We start from the raw sequence: 20,698 nt of genomic DNA on the forward strand, positions 1-20,698 counted from the left end.
TGACTGCATGGCATCATGGGAAATCAGTACGCTGCTTTGAGGCTTTGAAGATGCTGAGCTAAGACATTTTCACCTCAGAAAAAAATAGTTGTCTTAAAACTGCAGACAAGGAAGTTACTTCACCAGCAGTCAAATGAATGATTACATGTAAACTCTCCATATGAGAGTTAATGCTTTTTAATATATTTTAAATGAAGCCCATCTGAGGTTGAGAAGTTTTAAACCATTGCGCCTGATTAAATTGAGACTTTTTAAAAATTGTTTAATTTCATTTAGCTGACACTTATCCAAAGCGACTTACAATCATACACCGCAGAACAGACACAGGGAGCAATTTAGGGTTAAGTGTCTTGCTCAAGGACACATCGACTAGGGCCCGTGAGTGGGGATTGAACCGCCGATCCTCTGATTGAAAGACGGATTAAAAGACGGACCTGCTATCCGTATATATATATATATATATATATATATATATACATATATATATATACATATATATATATACATACATATATATATATATACACATACATATATATACACATACATATATATACACATACATATATATACACATACAAATATATATATACATACATATATATACACATACAAATATATATATACATACATATATATACATACATACATACATATATATATATATATAAATACATATATATACACATACATATACATATATATACATACATATACATATATATATATACATATATATATACACATACACATATATATATATATATATATACATACACATATATATACACACATATATATATATATATATACATATACACACACACACACATATATATATATATATATATATATATATATTGTCTTCCAGTGAAACAAAAATATATATATATAAAAACAATTATTATAATAATTATATATATAGCTTGCAGTCAGATGAAGCAGACATAACTCTCTCCACCAGTAGAAAAGGTTTACTTAAGTGAGCCGTTTTTAAATCTTAAATAATGACAGGAGTCCTTTTTGGTTTAATTCTGAACAGATTTTAAAGGTGCGTTCCATACAGTGTTCATCCAGAGTCCTACATGTGAAGGCTCAAGCTTATTTACAGAACATAGAGATATATACAGTCTTTATATAGAAAACAAAACTACTAACAAAAATAATCATCTTTTTTATAGCAGCAAAAAAAGAAGAAACTAAAAGAGAAATATGTATATTTACATCTTATTTTCAATTTTCAAATAACAAGGCATATTATATATAGTACACTGCGCATACTTGCTTTCCTATTCTTTAAGTATTCTTCTTGATTTAATCTCTGTGAGGATCAAAGTATATAGGCATCTCTTTCCTCGGTCAATAACAGATTACCAGAGCCACACACACATATACACACACACACACACACCGAGTCTGGCCAGGTTGAACTAACTGCATGGCCGCCACGCTGCTGCTGTCACTGACAGCTGCTGGCTGCGAACATGAAACAGCATCACCACGTCGCCACATTCATTCAATGATCAGGACCGTGGAGCCAACATGGCTGCCACGGAAAAAGTGCAAAGGCCAAACTCATGTGTGGCTGTGCCTTAAGATAAAAATAAAAAATACATTTTCTAGTTGAGTTAAAACACCAGAACAGAGAAAAGACTTGTAAATAACCTCAGGTATTGCAGCCATTGATTCAAGAGTTAAGTGTAAACCAGGTGATTGCAAAGAGAACATGAACCCAAAACTAACACTGAGATGACATTTTTAACACACTCCTGCCTCTCGCTTTATATGTGAGCAGCTGTGAGACGACTGCAAACATGCATGCGCACACACACACGCTCTCAATCGCACTCACACGCACACAGACTCTCTCAGACGCACACTCTCTCAGACGTACACTCTCTCAGACGTACACTCTCTCAGACGTACACTCACGCTCTCACACGCACACAGCCGCTCTCACACGCACACTCACACACAATCCAGACTGCTTCTGTAACATCACCCGTAACAGCAAATAGCTTTAAGTGATTTTGGAAACTAAGCTCAAAAAAATAAATAACAGTTTTTTTCTTCCTTTTGCGACACACTTCTACTGTTTTTAGTTTTTTTCTTAACTTATTATGTGCAAGTTCTGTGCAATGTCAGGCTTGTCGAACATCATAACAAAAGTGATTTCTGCTGAAATCACCTCACATTCATTGACCTTGTTTTAAACATTTAAGTCACAAGCTGGAATCAAAGTTAAGAACTAAATCTCCCAGCAGGCCTTGCTGCTGTCTGAACATTCCAGAGTCTGTGGTAAATAAAAAGCTTGGGACATTAAGAAAAAAAGAAAAAAAACAGACTTTTCACTGTATTGAAAAATAAACACTTCAAGTATTTGAGGCCTATAGTTTTCCCCCTACACTTTTATCAAGGAGTGTTGCTCGGGAAGACGACACACATCTCGTCTTCAGTCCTCAGAAACGAGATGTGTGCCGTCACAAACTTTACTCAGAAATGTGCAAAAACTTTAGAAAGTCACATGCTTGTTGAGTGTGTACTGACCCAGACCGAGCATAATGTTTCAGCTTAAATAGTACATGTTGGTTTTTCTTTACACATTTAAGTTCAAACAAAAAGACACAAACATCCAGCCATGCATTAGAAAATACATCCCTGACCTGTTAGGACAACAAAGAGCTTGAGTGATTTGTACAGAGTCATACTTTGGTGTTCCACACATGCATATTGCTGTTGTCACATGCACACCTCCCAAACCCAAAGCTTTTTTTTTTTTTATCTTCATTAAACTGACGTTGTGTGTCAATTATTTAATCCAGACTATTTTATTGCCCTAGAGGTTACAAAAGCAATTAAAAAACTCTGGCATCTGTATCCCCTCGTCTTTTGACATTATCCCATCCCTGCTTTTTTTTTTTTGTCCCAGCACCACAGCCAGAGCAGGGTCAACCCAGGAAGCAAAACTCTCTCTCCCTCTCAACTCTGCTCGGGGACTGAATGAATGTACCTGAAAGTATGGAAGGAATCTATTCTGTTAGAAACAGGATTAAACTGCACCAGCACCCATCCAAGTGAAAGAAAATATAATAACCACATCATCGGTGAGTGAATTCTCTTCTAAAACCAAAAATATAAATAAGCTTCTCTGTTAAATGTTCTAATACACATCAAAATAAAATGTTCTTCCATCAGGAAATGAAGTCACTGCAATTTCCATTTCCATTCCTTTAAATGTGCACGTTTCAGCTGATTGAGCTAAAAGGACAACTGACCCAAATCCACAGCCTTTCACCACGACAGGTTCCACCACCACCCTCACACATTCCACTTCACAGAGGCTATTATTGCAACAAAAGACACTAAAGTATTTATCTTTCATCTGTCTTTCTTACTATTTACTTTTCTTCTTTTTTTTTTTAAGTCCAGCATTGTCAGCTATTAAAACATTCGAAGATTACTATACCTTATTGGTCTACATTCAACATCATTCAGTATTAATAGAAGTTTAGTTTTGATTGATACAACTTTTAATTAAATAATTTTGTAAAAAGACCATTAGTCTCTCACTTTTGTTATGATCTGGTCAATTATTTTTGATAGTCTGTAGTTTTTCTGGAGGCAAAGGTGGATTAAGTCCACTATATGTAAAGTTTTAGTTTTCACAAGCAGAAATGTGATTTTACTCAACCGGAAAGTCTGTGAAAAATGGTCACTGTGCCTTAATTGTCTCATTTTGGATCAAGTTAAGACATGTCTTTCCAAATCTTTAAATATTAAAATGTTGCTTAAGTTCAAACATTTAAAAGAACAATTTGGCTTTTTGGGAATACACAGATGAGAAGATCGTTCTTTCATGTCTGTTTGCTGAATAATTTCACATCCCTCTATCCTTTTCTAAATATCCATTCATCGTACAACACACATATGTAATCTAAAATACTATATTATACTTATATTTGGCCCTGTTCAGTGGAACCAAGACACCTAGACCAGAAGCGGAAATCCTTTACCGAGGCTCACATAACAAGCCTGAACTAGATGGATTTATTTTGCTTCTCTTCCATTACATATTTTTTCATTTTAATATATCCCGGACCCATTCTAATCACCCTGGATCCACGAGAACAGAGGAGCTCAAATGTGTCTTTTTCTTACTGGATGCTATTTAACACGATTTCAAACAATGGCTCAGCTAATGTGCAGTTAGTGACTAACATTGTGCTAACAGAATAAAATAAAAAAATTAAGCAATAAAGTAGAGAGAGAGAGAGAGACAGAGAGAGAGAGAGACACAGAGAGAGAGAGAGAGAGAGAGAGAGAGAAAGAGAGAGAGAGCAGCTCCACATCTCTCTCCTCTTCTTCTCTGGTGTTTGGTTTGTCTCTTTTCTGCTCCTCTATCATGCAGCATGTAGGTCAGCCTAGATTATTCAACAAACAGAAGCGCCATCCTGGGCCCTCAATAAATCATGACAATAATATTTGGGATTGTAATGCCCTGTATGCTGCACATATTGCATCTGCACTCTTTTTTCCTGGAATTTCACTTAATACACATCTGTATTCTTGACCCTCAATATACAGGCCACTTCTGAGTGAGGGCTAAAATAAAGACGTTAGTACACTTGCCATGTGGAGGAGGGCAAAAACACACACACACACACACAAACACACACACGCACACACACAATCAATCTGGGGATTAAAGAGTTATTTTTCTAGAACCAAGAAGCAGGCTCCGGGCTCCTAGTTTCAGAAATGCCACTCGCAGAAGTCCCTAGAGTCTTAAAGCTACTGTCGCAGAACTCTGAACAAAGTCCTGCAAATCCGAGCGTGTTGTTGGGTTTATTTTGGTGAAAACTTCAGCAGACCCACACTCACACACACTCTTGTCGATCTCGTTGGCACCATCATCGCAGATTCGATCAAGCCGATTCCACGGCAAGGAAGAACAATTTTCAGCATTTTTGCATGATTGCATGATTTCAGCTTCAAGGACTAATATTCATCAACAACGTTCATTATTAATCCGTTCATTCGATTGTGTTGACGACAGATGAGGAGGTGTGTGTGCGTGTGAGTGTGTGTGTGCATGTGCGTGTGCAAGTCCCCTGAATGTTCTTGTCCAGGCGGCTGCTTAGTAGCACCTCCTAGAGGCCCTGAGAGACAGAAACAACCTCTCCTTAAAACCACATCTGGACAACCCTGACGGATCAGTCAAATGTTTTGAGGGCTAAGTGTAAGAATTTCAGTGATGGCCGAAACAGCACTGGGACCAGAATGCTTTGTTGGCCTGGTGTGACCTAACATGTAGTTGTTTTCTTCCGCAAATCAATAAAAAGCTGCCCTCCTCTCTCTTCCTTGTGTCTGTGAACTCCAGCATGACGCGGACAATCTTTTCAGTGAATGTTGTTGTTTCTGCAGAAACGTGTCTGTCGACTTAAGCCAGCCAATCACAGAACTGACTCGTTCTCCGTGTGACAGGAAGCGATGGTGGTGGTGGTGGCCTTGCCCTTCTTGTTGAGTTTCAGGAAGCTGGGTTTCTCTGCCACCACTGTAACAGCCCCTTTGTTGTGATTTTCCAGCTTTGTCAAGGAGCGTTTCGAAGCTTTGGCTGATTCCCCATCCCTGTCAATCATAAGAAAGATAGTAAGGAATGTACATTTTTTATTTAGCCCTGTGGGGAAATTCTTCTCTACATTTGACTCATGCTTAGTTATTAAGGAACAGTGAGCTACGGTGAAGCACCCGGGGGGTTCAGTGTCTTGCTCAACGACACTTCAACATGCAACTATGGGGAGAGCGGGGATCGAACCGGGTGCCTTGTGGTTGTGGGACGACCACTCATCCCCATGAGCTACAGTCGACAGTATTTAAAATCACAACTGTTAGGACTATGTTTTGGAGCTTAAAAGAACAGTTTGACAATCTGGGTAATATGCTTATTTGTTAAGTTAGCTGGTTTTAACTAAGCATAAATATGGGAACCAGTCACAACAACTGAGCTTTGAAGGTGCTGATTGCATCACCTTCTGACAGCCGGGCAAACTGTTTCCAGTCTTGTGCTAAGCTAACCAGCTGCTGCTTCACATTTATCATAATGACATGAGAGTGGTGTCTAACTCTCGGCAAAAGAAGACGTGTATTTCAAAACGTGTCGAACTATTCCTTAAAAGACAGCAAAAGACCAGAACTCACGCGTTGTTTGGATACGGGTAAATGACCAGGAAGAAGGCGGTGAAGAATCCGAGGAGGGAGCCCACAGAGGCCACCATGGGAATGACACGAACGCTGCCAACAGCCTTCACGACAGCACCCAGAGCAGAGGCCACCAAGATCTGACTGATGTACACCTGCAACATAGCAAATGATTAAATAACAACACAGTTTCTTCCCGTACTGTATATATACTTATACTACACATACATATAAGTCTACGCCACAGCGATCTCATTATGACAACATCACTCACCTGGCAGGATAAGATAGCACAGTCAATGCCAAAGCCTCTACGGGAGTTACCAGGGCTGTGCCTGATGTACTGCAAAAGCCCAAGACAGTTACAGTTAATGATAAGCTACATATTAGAACAATAGCTTTTGCCATGCAGTAATACAGAATGATAGAAACATATATAATATCACCTTATCCTTTAACTTTTACATTTGTGTCTGCAGTTCCTGGGCAGGTTAATATTAAAACAAACAAACAATATTAAAGTTGAATATGTCCGTACCGTTTTCATTTCGTGATACTGTCCCAGCAGAGCATACGGACAATAGGAGATACTCATGGAGATTATGCCCATGCTGCTGATCATAACCATGGAAACATACACGTTAGGGAAGATTGCCATAACAGCTGTTCCTAAGGAGGCAAATTAAGAGAAAATAAAAGTTGTTCATCAGCTGCTCACTCATTTATTTTGTTTTATTCTGTTGCTGTACTGTGATTCATACCTATGGAAAAGGCAAGCGTTCCCATGATGTAGATGACCTTAATGCTCAGGTCAAAGTTGTCAAGGTACTTCTGAAGGATAGCTGGAGAAGGTAGATGAGGTGATTGGTTAGTCCAGAGTTTAATGTCACGCCAAAAATAAAAGAGGTCGAAGGGGTGAGCGGAGGAGGGTGTGTTCAGTTGGACGACAACTGCAACCTCACTACTAGATGCCACTAAATCCTTCACACTGTTCCTATAAGACAGTTGGCGACCCAATATGGAGGTGTGTGTGCATGAGACTATGTGCCTGTGTGCTTGTGTTACCTGAGCATGTAGCAGCAGTCATGGCATATATAACCAGCCCCCAACATCCCATCTGAACTCCTTTGTGATAATCCTCCAGCAAAGTAGAGTTAAGAGGAGCCTGAGAGAGAGAAAAACAGGCTTAGTTTTGAACTGAGCTGTGGATAAACTAGGTGGAGGCACACTTTTAGTTCATCTTGAACCTTTTGTCGACAGCTTGACATGACATATGATAATATCAGAGTAAGAGACAAACATAAAAGGATATACAGTATATGTATGTATGTATGTATGTATGTATGTATGTATGTACATACGTGTGTGTGTGTGTGTGTGTGTGTGTGTGTGTGTGTGTGTGTGTGTGTGTGTGCGTGTGTGTTTAGCTGCTGTTTCACGTACGGTAGGATCTCCATGGTAGATGACTTGACCCATGAAGTCAGTGAAGAAGACGGCCTCAGCAATGATGGAGAACCAGGTGAGCAGGTGACAGGCGCACAGTCGCAGCAGCTCTGGAGGCATCTTCAGCATGGAGAGCCACAGCAGCCGCACCGTGGTCTCAACCTAAAGACAGCAGACCAAGTCAGACAATACCCACCCAAAAAGACACACTTAACTGTGAAATGTGGAAGTTCTAGAGGAGTCATGGTTGTAAGGTTGGCGAGTTCCTTCTCACCTCTCCCTCTTCGCTCTCTGTATCCCCACTGGAGGAGTTAGTGTTTCCGCTGCGGTGTCTGTTTCTCTGTCTTTGCCTTCTTCTGTGTCTGGCCTCCACTTCGCACAGGTCGTTCATGCTGCGAGACGGCTTGATGAGATAAGCGGCGTTGGCCTGGCGGTAGCGGTGGCTCCCCACTCGGCCGTAGTAGGAGAAGGTGCAGGACGGCTGGCGGTAGAAGATGTGACGGTGACGTGACTGCCGCATGGGGGCTCCGGTACTGGCAGCTGGAATAAGAGACAGATCAACATTAAGTGATGGTTTATTATTATTATTCAAAGGTTCAGAAACCTTAAAGACACTAAGAATAAGGTAGCACATTTTCCCATTTTCTTTGTACACTTGGCACGGGATTTCCCAAAATTACTTCTCCTCAGTGATGCTGCTACCATAAAGGGTGAATCAATTATTTAAAATACATTGTTGTAATCAGCAAGATTCAATACAAAAACGTCAGTTAAAAGTAAAAAAAAGAAAAAATTAATAATGATCATATCAGTTAAAATAGCAATAAAAAGATTGGATAGCCCATTAATAATTAAAATGTTTGAATGAATACTATTTTTTATCCCATTGAATCTATAATTGTGAAAATGAAACATAACGTGAATGTACCAACCTTTGACCATTCCAGCACGATGAGCCTGTCCCTTGGAGCTCAAATTGTTGGTGTCAGGGTTCGTCACACTGGCTAACAGCCGCCCATTCAGTGTCCGCTGCTCATTGAGCTGGTTGTTCAGCAACGCCTCCTGACCATCGTCATTTTCCATTTCCTGTAAGAAAGCTGAAAGGCGGGAAATTCTGGGACTGGTGGTTTGTGTTTGGTGATTGTTGGCTTGGAGCAGGTCCTGACTTCCTGCACTGCTGCTGCGTCTGATTTCGTCAAACCGGATTGGCGGAGTGCTGCAGTTTGGGTTGAAGAAGTTACCAGGCGCAGGAGGCGAGCCGTGATAGGGTGAGAGGCGGTCAGCAAAGATGGACGGCTCTAGGTGGCACAGGTACAACGCATCGTGGTCCAGGTGGTCGAGAGTGGCGTCTGCCATGGCGAGAACACTGTCACTTTTACCTGGAGACAGACGAAGAGAGATTAGTTTAGATGTGGTTTATTTGATGTGATCTGAGACCTAGCAAATATTGACCTAACAGACACACTTGTATGTATCACTACATCCACTTGCATATACAGTATATATATATATTTATAATACGGATAGATGAAATCAAGCATTCTGATTGGTTGAGAGTGAGTCACGGGGTGTACTCTATTGAGCCATAAAGTCCTGTACACCTGTTTACATTTATCTGAGCGTTCCATATCAGTGCGCACTCAAAATAACAGGTAGATTTTGCGCGGCCGTTAGTTTAATTTCAAGCTTGACAGTTACCAAACACGTTTCAAGTGAACTTCGATATTTTGATGAGTGGTTAGCCGAAGAGGAACTTCAGGTGGACGTGATGCAACCATAGATAAGAAAGACATTGAGACCTATGAAATGTTGCACAACGAAAAAAAGCTCCCTTCAAAGCTACTGGGCACCAAATATACATGAAAGACAGCGTTGGAGTGATAATAATAATAATAATAATATCCTTCTGGAGAAGCACTTCACCAGCAAGCAAAGAGAGCGAGAGTGGTCGGAAGCGATATCATCAGAGACGAAGGGGACATGAGAAACATTTTCCACGGATGCACAAGTAATGGAGATATCCAAATCAACATGAACAAACGTTAATGTTTAAATTAAATATTATTGTATTACTTAAATATAAATATATATATATATATACATACATACACACACACATATATACACACACACACTACTTTGTTTCTGTTTGATTAGGAAATCAAACGTTCTACTGCAATGGCAACTGTGATGAAAACGAGCTCTAAATATGAACGTTTTCTTTCCTTGCTCTTTAAGCCTTGAAAACAAAGGACCACCAGGTATTACCCTCCCTTCAATTCCTTTGGATTTGAAGGTTCAGCAAAAGAAGCACTCACTTCTCACAAGCTCCATCTCTCGGAAGTCCATGTCCATATCCCCATGCTCAGACAGGTTGTCTCCATAGGGGTCATAGAGGTCGAAGCTGTCCATCGTTTCATCCTCTCCAATCAATTCAAGCTTGGGGCCGAGATGTCCGGGCCTGCCATTGGTGGATGCTTGCAGTTTGGTGCGATCCGGACTCTCCTGGTGAGGACAGAAAAGTCTTAGGGTGTTTTTTATTTATTTTAAATACAATTGAATTTTAGATCACACACACACACACACACACACACACACACACACACACACACACACACGCTGTACCTGATCCAGTCTGTCATGTTGGGGCAAATAGGGCTGCTCCTTGATACTGAAGAGATGCAACACCACAGAGACGGAGAAGAGGATGGCAGCGAAGAAGAACAGGATCTGCTCCTGGGACTTGAAGGCTGCTCCTAGGAAGGTGTGCGTCCAGTCTAAACCTCCGAGGGCGTAGCCGACCGCACCACCAAGACCTGCACACATGGACCAAGGTGTAGACGTACAAACGAGACATTAGCAGTCTGATGTATTTTTCTCTCTGAGTGTTAATCAGTTAAGTCTCTGTTGGCAGGACCACACATATTACAGAGTATATTTAAGTGCATTGCCATATTAAAATCATGTGACAGTGTGTCAGAAGTCAGTACCTGCTGAGGCAGCGTGGATGTTGAGGGCCATGTCTTGTTCCTCTGTGTTCGCCACATCTAGCAGGTACGCTCTGATTGGTCCCTCAGTTGCGTCTGCACTAAAGTCCAACACTACCACCCCCAACACAGTAAGAACAATTCCTATTGGTTGTCTCCCCTGCTCGTCACCCATCGACAAACCTAATAGAGAAAGACATGAATAGACAAACAGTTTTAATTGTAAAATACGTGTTTATTAAAAAGATGATTGTTGAAAAAAAAAAAAAGGCTAGTAAATATCTACAGAAATGTAATAGAAATCAGGATTTCAGCACACACACAAGAAGTCTACATCCATGTACATTTTAATTTAACTAACTAATATTAAAGTATGAAATATAACACACATCTGGACCATTACACTGATTAGCGAGTTACAACCGCTGTATACCACCGCAAAGACATACACAAATGGGTCACTGCACATTTCCCATACTGCTTTGCATGATGTGTGTGACCTTGTGTGTCTCATTGCATTTGAGACCCAGTCCTGCCCTCGAGCTGCTTAATGTGTGTTTGTGTATGAGGGCCTGAGTGGGAAATAGTATGGATTCATGAACACAACCGAGTGACATGGGAAAGCTTGAGGATCATGTAGATAATAAATGTGTGTGTGAAAAAGAGTGTGCGTGTGACACAGCATGACTTTGCAATAAAAAAAAAATTACGTTGGGGAAACAAACGTTCATAGAAGTAACAGCAGTGTGTGTGTAGGTGTGTATGTGTGGGACAATGGAGCGGCACTACTCACTAGAGCCAGGCAGACAGACAGGAAGTGAATTGTGATTGGTGGAAAGAGGGAAGCAAACAGGAAGCATTTCCCTGTGAACTGCCTGCTCCTGTGTTCCCATGTCAACACACACACTAACAGACTAACACACACACACACACACACACACACACACACACACACACACACACGCACACACACACACACAAACAGGTTTACTTACAGTTTTCCTATGTCACAATGTGTTGTTAACACACATTTAGATATACATAGCCATGGACACCTTCTCTCTCTTAATCTCTAATTTTTCACACACACACACATTCGGGTGGCCTAAAACAACCTGAGTCTGTGCAGAAGAATGGAGGTAGAACCGAATAGAATCTGATGACCGAAAACAGTTCACACAGTTGTTATTTATAACTCCTTTGACAATACGTTTCACTTTGCTCTATTTACACACATTTAAAGTCGGCTCCTGTTGCACTGTACATTTTTCACCCATTTGGTCCACATTTGAGTATATTATATTATGTGGGTTGGATGCACCCATATGGGATTTCAAGACCAATAACAATACCCGACTGTGGTGGGAACTACTAAGGCATAACCAATAACATTCATTACACCTGCTATTGCAAAAACACGGAATTATAGGACAAGTGCGAACTGACAGCGAAGCAATTGCCTGTGACACTCGCCATGTTTATTTATTTTGCGATTTAAAATGTTTTTATTACTATATTTTATTACTACTCTATTTTTAATGTTTAGCTATGTGTTAGCAAGCTGCTGTAGTCTGCTAACATTATTGCAGAAACAATATTGCATAGCTTGCTGCACACGTAGACAGAGAGCTTTCCCATTCGGCTGATGCCTCACTTCTTGTTGCCTTAATGCTGAGTTTTTTGGTTTCTTTACCCTGTTTGTACTGCATCCCACCACACAGCTGCTTGAAGGCCTTTTTATGTTGTTTGATAGCAGACAATTGACAAGGAGGCACCTTCACGCAATACAATGGAGAGCAATGTCTTCACATCCATTGTGGGCGGGACTTAATTGCAATCTGTCTTTATGCCATGAGACTGAGATAATTAACTGGACCAAAGCTTACAGGTCATTACAATAAAGACTGATGAAGAAAATTACTGTGCAATGTGATGTAAAAAGTGTGTGGTCAGTGGTTATTCCATATCTCTTTCCTAAAATGTTTTTACACATGAACCAGAAGGTAGTGATAATAAAAACGTTTTTAAAAAAGCTAATGACTGCAACACCAATCAGCTTAAACAACTGTTTGTCATCATCAATAAATTCAACGATACGTTGATGACACAAGCCTGACACTGCTTTAGTCTTTGCTGTGTGTGTGTGTGTGTGTAGACAGATGTGGTTAATGCCATTACAACTGGCATTATAGTGATGTAGTTGACCCAGAGATCAATATCTGTGAGGCATGATTGACAACTGATCAATCTGATTTGGATTGGTTGTATGTGTCCTTGACATTTAGATGGAGTAATAAGCGGGTCACACTGAGGGTAACACCAGTCTCTGAACAAGGACACGACCCAGCGGGGAAAGCAAGTGATGCTGAGAGAAGTCCTGTTATTTTAGTTCCTCTGTGGCACTAGTGCATGATGGGTAAAAACAACAGCATCTGGGATGCCAAAGTTTGGGGTTCATTTCCCATTGAGGTTGTGAAAGTCTCAAATGGTTTAGATAACACATTCAGCAAATGACATAAAGCAAACCTCTGCATTTCAGGCCATGTTTTTTGTGATTAATAAGTACACTTGTTTTTTGTCTTTAGTGTGATTAAATCTGTCTGTTGTTGCTTGTTGCTCACCCGTTAGCTCAGAAATAGGGACGCACTGAAAACACGATAGAAAACATTAGTTTAATTGACTAACAAGATGTTTGCAGCTGATCATAGGGCCCGGAGAGCAGACATAAATGGATGACTGATATGCTCTCTCTCAGTTCCAATTCACACACAGAATATACATATTGGATAATAAACACTCACCGATCAGCGATCCATTCAGAAACAGAGCCACTCCTATCAGTGTCCCTACGCAGAGAGCCAGGATGAACGGCCTCCTCCTGCCCCATCGCAGAGTGCAGCGGTCGCTGGCCGAGCCGATCAGAGGAGTGAAGAAGAGGCCGAGGACCGGACTGAGGAACCACGTCAGACTGTAGTACTGCTCTGGAAGACCTGCACACAGACAGACGGATAGGAGTTAGAGACAGGGATGCTGACATGGTGAGAGGTGTGAGCTCTTTGATTATCATCTACATTGAGATATAATCAAAGATAACCAATAAACAGATTTGACCATGGAGTTTTTCTGGCATCCACCAGGGGGTGCAACAGTAGCATCTTGTAGGAGAGAGAGGCTTCGTTTATATTTTGATTGGTTTGAAATAAACGGACTATGTGTATATTACAAAAACAAAGCTATGCATTTGATTCATGCAAAACGGCAAACAAACGATTTATTTTTTATAATTGATTGATTCTCTAACAGGGACAAGGCACAACACATGAAAGTGTGAAGTGAATTAAGAAAAATAGCACTTTTGAAACAAACATGATAAAACATCAATAATGTATGTAATGTTAAGGATTACATTCATACATTATTTTTAAAGTAGAAACGCTTTTAAAGTCTTGTTATCATTTTCCTGTCATTTCTGAATACTGGTACTTAAATAGACTTGATTTAAACATATTAATGTCATAAAATGTAAGTGAAAGTAATGTTGCCGAAAAATTTAAAATCCATTTCCTGAATTCAATGGAATTGGAATGGACTGTAACCTAGACTGTTATGTACATATCATTTTGTTACTGAGCACATATTTAATTATTTTGTACCTCAACTTTCCATCGCCAGACACAAGGAGAAGATTACACACACGTGTGGTGTGTGTGCGTGTGTGTGTGCTGCATGAGAGGATCTCAAATTAGGATGGTTGAAATAACTTTGTACATTTAGCTGTCAAACACACAAGTTGCAACAACATAAAAAGGAAATACTGTTCCATAAACATCTTTGAATAGCTTTTAATATGGTCAGACAAGACCCTGCACACACAAACCTGTCATCAACAAAACCGGTTCTCATACAACCCCATAAAAGGTGTCTGTCAGGCAAGAGCCGAACTGTTTAAACACACACACACACAGACACACACAGACACACACAGACACACACACACACGGGATCATAACTACCGTAAATGAAAATATATATTTTTAAACACAGAAATGTTAATGTTAACACTATAAAGTAGCTTATTAAATGGTTAAAAATAGGACACATTTCTGACACCATTTACTTTTAAAGATATTTACTGACAGAACGTCCCAACATAAGCAGGTTTGCCTCGTTTGAATGACAAAAGGTAAGCGCTGTCAGCCAATCAGAGCCGGGTATTGTGGTTTGTATATGTAGAGCTGTTACAGTAAACTAATCCAAGATCGACAATATTGTATATTCTATTATATATTCCTAAAGCCTGATGTCTGATTCCCTGTGATACATACAACAAAGTGGTGGTGCTCACCACGATTGTCCACAGGGGCCTCAAAAACAAAATCCTTGTCATAACTGTAACTACCTTTATTTGTGAATAAATCACAAAGACAATTATCACTGACATTCTCACTCACATTTTGAAACTGAACACTCATTGTCCGAGGATATTAACGAACCAAGATTTGTTATAGTCTGTTATTGTCCATTAAAACATTCCCCACACTGGAAATAATATTGTTGGTATTTCTAAAGTTTGTTGCCTAGCCTCCATTTGATTACATATCAATATAAAAACAATCCTTGCATAATGAAACCAGGTATGCCTGAGTCATTACTCAGACTACGCCATTGGACACATGTTTTAATTGCGCTGCTTCGAGGAAGAAGATGAAGATGAGGATGAGGAGGAGACAGACAAGCGGAGTGAAGTAATCTGAATCGCATATAATTTAAATCAGGCCTTCATCGCCTTCTCACTGGAGCCTAATGCGGCTCAATAAAAAGACGACAAATATATTAAATGCCATTTGGCCGACACACTATCTCTTTCAGAGAGAGGCCAACTCTGAAAATACCTTCTCATGTTCGGTCCCACTCTTGATAACCTTTCCGCCTGCAGTTTGAAACTACTGCAGCCAAAGTTGGCTCAAATAATGATTAATAGCTCTGCTTAAAGTTTGGGAAATACATCTTTGAACACATTTAAGAGGTTGAAGAATGCCTCAAACAAAGATCTTGGCATTTACAAATTACCATAAGTAAACAGTGGTAAAAGGTCTATTTCTCTACGCTTATTTCTAAAAGGGTAAGTGTGTGTGAGTGTGTGTGTGTGTTTGTTTCACTCTGTAAAAAGCAGAAGGAAGTGCACCATTTAAGAGTATCACATTAAGTGAATTCAAACCAGATTTTATTTTGATTAAATCTAAACTACAGAGTGCTGTAAATCAATGTATCGCTATTTTATTCCAAGGTGAACAAAAGAGATGTAAAGGTGGCAGAGAGCTGGGGATCGAAAGCAGCTAATGTGATTGAGACGACATTAGGCTCCTATGCATTTGAAACGCATTTTCATATTTCTCAAACAGCCCTCAGTAATTATGGAATGCCACTATATCTAACAAGATAGAGCTTTAGTGAAATGTCCCCACCTCCTGCACAGGTCCTTTAACAGACCTTTACATTGTGTTGTGTTTCTGAATACAGCGTCGATAGTTTACCTGCTGACCGAGGCAGCAGATCCAGTACAAAACGTTCATTTGGTTAGTAAATTCAGGGAAATGTTGCGTGGCTCCAGACAGTGCTGGGTGTCTATGGTTGTGATGCTGGTGGAGCTGCTGTCAGCATTTTGAACTTTGGGAAGAAGTTTGTTTATTTGCAAAATGCTGCCGTCATGTGAAAACCCTCCCTGCTGCAACCGAGGTCATTTTCAGGTTTTCATCGCGGTTGATAAATCACCTGTTTCTCTATGACAAGAATTATGGTCTGTCGACCATTCGCAGTCTGTGTGTGACACAGAGAACCTAAACAAAAAGATTTCCAAAGAAAAGATTCTGTAACTACCAGATATACAGTATCTTGGTATTATTTAAATTGTATCGGTTTAAGTGCTATTTGACTGTCAAAAGTAGGGGGCACTCGTGCAACCATGGATCACTGAAAACACACGTGTCACACATGCAGACTATGGCACGTGAAACGTTTTAGTGTGTCTGGCCTGAAGGAAACAATGACCAGCAGCAGCACTTCACACCTTCTGCCAAGTATTATAACTTAAATGTATGTCCACAGGAACACACGTATATGAAGTGTATTGCAATCACGTTTGTTAATGAATGATTATTTCTTGCCTGTGGAGAAAGGACAAGAAACGTGATGAGAGAGTAACAATGTGAATACATGCTGTGCATCTACTGGCATTATGTCACACATTGGCGCTTTGCCCTCACTTTACAGGTCATGTACAACGGTCGACCTTCGTGTTTCTCATGAGCGAGCCATAAACAAGGCTTGACCCCTGTCTCTGTGGTAACCAGGTCTTTGGAACCCTGTCACCATGGAGACTCCATCACCTTCACTTCCTGGCTCCTAATATGGCCGTGTCATTCACACAGGGCTTCCTGTTGCGGGGTTTGTTCAAACCAAGGAAAACTTTGTTTCCCTGTATTTATTTTTATTCCCCCTTGCTGTCTGTCGCACACACACACACACACAGCTATATAACCGGAACATTAAGACAGCAGTATGCACACATACAGCCTTCACATACAAAAGGCACACACAATACCTGTTTAAACTCAAACAGTGGCAAAGCCATAAAACAGGAGACAAAGCAGCAGATAGGAATCAGTCTGTCTGTAGGTTTGTCAACCATCAAAACAGGAACACTGTTTCTATTAAATGGTCCCCCCCCCCACACACACACACACAAATGATACAGAAAAAACATAGCAAGTAAATAAAAATATGTCTCTGTTCCCACACACAAATGCACCTACCATAACAGCTGAGTTCCCACACTCCTAGTACTTTAGGCACACACACACACACACACACACACACACACACACACACACACACAAACTGACATTGACAGGGAACAATACTGAGAGAATCATGACTCAGGGAGTATTTCAGAAAGAGGGGAAAAGAGTGGAGTAAGGAGAGAGTGTGAGAAAGGATTAAGATGAAAGCAATGTTAAAATAGGGAGAGGATAAGGTGAAACAAGGAGGGAGGAAACAGAGAAAAGAGAGGGAGAAACCCGGAAAGATGGAGAGACTGACGGAAAAAGTTCATATTCAAACCGGCAGACGGCAATGATTGTTGTTGATTGATCGTGGGAAAGAAAAATGTACAATCTGCTCCATCTATCATCAAAGTGCTCATTTTACTATGGACATTTCCTCCAGACACACACACACTAAATATGGAGCTCAGTGTGACTGTTGAGTACAGACTATCCAATCATACCAACTTCTACATAGGCTGGCATGTGTGTTTCTCCACATGGTGCCCATTTACAACTATTTCTAATCTAAAAATTAGATTAGAAAGAGTATTTTCAAAATCGGATTGTGTGAATATAAGATGTTAAAACATGCAAAAAAAAACAATACTCCAATAGCAGGGAAGATTATGCCTTTTAGAATCACATGACCCAGAAATTGATGTTGAAATCAAACGTGCGATCGATCACTTTATTCCATTTAAAACTACTTCCAATTTGTTCTAGTGTATTTATGTGCAGACTTTCATTTACTTTGCTTTCAAACAAATGATGCTTATGGTCTCCTTCTAAAAGACGCCTGACATCAGTTGATGTTACTATGAGCCCTTTTGCAAATATTAATGGGCTGTTGTATATTAATACCATAACAGTCCATTCCTTGTTTTCAGAAAGTCCTGAAAAAGAATTATTGTATTTCTGTTTTTGCACTACGATTTGTTTTTTGAAATTATTTCCCTCTGTAGTCTGCTGTTCTCGAAATATCTTTGCCCTGAAAACACATAATAACCGGAAAAAAATATGTAATTACACATCAAAACATGCTGACATTATTGGCAACTTTAATCTGTAATTGAAATTTTAAATAAAATGATATGGAGGCAAATTAGTGGGCACATCAGATTTCCATTTGTTTTGATGGGCGAGAGTCAGGTGACCTTTTTCTTTAATGAAACATAATATTTTGTACTTGTTTTTGAAGATTTGTGACACAGTGAGTACAAATTCGCTTTTGTACTTCACTTCTCATGATGATAACAATATTGTGTTTCCTATCCGGTACACAAACCCCACCATCACTCCATCCTTACGTCTACACCTCTCCACCTCTCGCTCTCCGGTCTCCCATCACTGTTCATAACAAAAGCCCTTTCTCCTTCCAGCTCAACAATCTGACTTTACCCCAAAGAAATGACAAACATCAACCTCATTCTCTCCTTCTTTCCCTTCATCTTTCCTCTCTCTCTCTGTTCCCATCCCTCCCGTTCCCACTCTCCCATAAACACAAAACAATCCCTCCATATCCTGCGCTGGCGTGAGAAAACTACAAGAAAAATGACAAATGTCCCGAAAAGAGCCAGAGAAATGGTGTGAAAGTAAGAGTAGGGCAGAGGTCACGAGGGGAGAAAGTGGGCAGGAAGGAAGGAGGTTTGAGAGCGAGAGAGTGAGGGACGGAGAGCACGAGGAAAGGAAAGGAGGAAGCAGGTGTTTTTGACTAAACAAAACATGTGAACTGAGTCAGGTGTATCATTCAGAGAGGAGGAAAGATATGGAAGAAATGCCACAGAAGGACTTTGGAAGCACATTTGAAATATTCACATCAATATTCTATTATTGATAAGCATCTGGTTGTAGGTTGTATGCCAACACTAGCTGCAGGCCCATTTGTGGCTCTGCAACTAACTAGATCTAGATTAAGTATATTCCTCGAGAGGGACAATGAGAGATCTGAAATGTAAGAAAACATGAAGCTGTCGCACCAGCAATACTTTGGTCAGGCATTTGACAATTGATTTATGTTGATATTGACATCAGCAACATTTGTGAACAAAAGAGGGAAAAAAACAACTTGTGATTTTTTAAATTTAAAATATATATAGCCCAAAGAAATTCGCAGAATCCTCTTGGACAAAACTGTTTTGTTTTGTCCAAAATGATTCTGGGAATTACATGATTGACTATTTACTTAATTTCTCAGACCTGGCCACAAGCAATGTTTATAGGGCCATCAGCTCAGCAGGCACTTAATAAACACATATCAGAGTTACAGCTCTGATAGAGAGAGTGATGGCGGTGTTATTGAACAAAACTAAATGAAAAACAACATAACAAAAAAAGAACCTACAAGTTGTGTAAGAGGAGCTACAGTAACTCTCATTTTATCGATCGAACGACAAATCTAGACTAGTTCTGTTTTTGTGTCCGACATAAATCATATTGTGCATTTATTTCTGATGATCTGTTTAAACAGCTGCGGATTAATATCCGCAGGGCTTCAAAGTGGTGAAACAATAAAACATTAGTTTGAATTCATGGAGGGTGCAAACATTTTATAGGCACTGTAAAAGCACTAGCCGCTTTCTACACACGCTGCAGATATTTGTGAAACTTAGTGAACGCTGCTGAGATTGAATCAAATATATATAAAAATGCTCCAGATTGTGCTACCTGCTCACCTCAGCCAAAAAGGTATGCTCTCATGAGAGTAGACGAGGGAAGGGGAGATAGAAATATAGAGAGAGAAAGACGTTAGGGAAGAAAGGAGTGAGTCATTGTACTTCCCAGAAGTAAGCTGGCGAGAACGTCCATCACATATCAGACACGCACAAGCTGCACAGGCGAGCTCGTCATTAACAAAGTGCCTGGCAGAGTGAAACACTGAGCGATGTGCAGCTCAGCGGGCAACAAACTGGCAATCAATCAATCAATGCCGAAAGGAGAAGAGTGTTGGTCAAAAATAAGAAAAAAAAGGAAGGAAATGATACCTAAAATACTGGAGGAGAATGAGCGTGGCTTCAAACTGCTTATTTTTTACAATAATTTAGAAATGATCGGACTCAAAAAGAACTGAACCCAGTTATGGGATTGTTTTATATTTACAAAGCAAATTCTTTAATTTGACTATAAAGTTCATGAAAGGTGCTAAATAAATAAAGTTATTATTATGAATGTGTGTGCGTGCAAATCCTGACAGATTGTTAATGTTGTTCTTTAGAGGACTTAGAGGATGCACTTTACATTGCACACACA

The 20,698-nt window shown here is 40.0% G+C and overlaps 1 protein-coding gene and 1 long non-coding RNA gene across 3 annotated transcripts in view; one reads left to right on the forward strand and one right to left on the reverse strand.

Moving 5' to 3' along the window:
- Window positions 1–2,910: 2,910 nt before the first annotated feature.
- Window positions 2,911–20,698, reverse strand: part of LOC117739480 (solute carrier family 45 member 4) — a 38,138-nt gene continuing 20,350 nt past the window's right edge. Inside the window, exons 1-14 of one of the 2 annotated variants that reach the window (XM_034545901.1) lie at window positions 13,430–13,520; window positions 11,422–11,542; window positions 10,632–10,811; window positions 10,267–10,457; window positions 9,960–10,146; window positions 8,574–9,020; window positions 7,916–8,181; window positions 7,642–7,803; window positions 7,264–7,363; window positions 6,960–7,040; window positions 6,737–6,867; window positions 6,473–6,541; window positions 6,199–6,353; window positions 2,911–5,628 (exon numbers count right to left, since the gene is read on the reverse strand). In XM_034545901.1, coding sequence (XP_034401792.1) covers window positions 5,454–5,628; window positions 6,199–6,353; window positions 6,473–6,541; window positions 6,737–6,867; window positions 6,960–7,040; window positions 7,264–7,363; window positions 7,642–7,803; window positions 7,916–8,181; window positions 8,574–9,020; window positions 9,960–10,146; window positions 10,267–10,457; window positions 10,632–10,811; window positions 11,422–11,521 — 2,244 coding nt within the window. In that variant the 5' untranslated portion in view covers window positions 11,522–11,542; window positions 13,430–13,520 and the 3' untranslated portion in view covers window positions 2,911–5,453. Of the gene's footprint in view, window positions 5,629–6,198; window positions 6,354–6,472; window positions 6,542–6,736; window positions 6,868–6,959; window positions 7,041–7,263; window positions 7,364–7,641; window positions 7,804–7,915; window positions 8,182–8,573; window positions 9,021–9,959; window positions 10,147–10,266; window positions 10,458–10,631; window positions 10,812–11,421; window positions 11,543–13,429; window positions 13,619–20,698 lie in introns of those variants that run through there. The other variant, XM_034545900.1, reaches the window with a different exon arrangement.
- Window positions 5,538–10,412, forward strand: LOC117739481. The gene is made up of 4 exons (XR_004610179.1): window positions 5,538–5,649; window positions 7,626–9,649; window positions 9,880–10,149; window positions 10,298–10,412. It is a non-coding gene; the product is annotated as an uncharacterized LOC117739481 (long non-coding RNA).

Source organism: Cyclopterus lumpus, chromosome 11 (assembly GCF_009769545.1).
Source record: "Cyclopterus lumpus isolate fCycLum1 chromosome 11, fCycLum1.pri, whole genome shotgun sequence".
Classification (NCBI taxonomy): domain Eukaryota; kingdom Metazoa; phylum Chordata; class Actinopteri; order Perciformes; family Cyclopteridae; genus Cyclopterus; species Cyclopterus lumpus.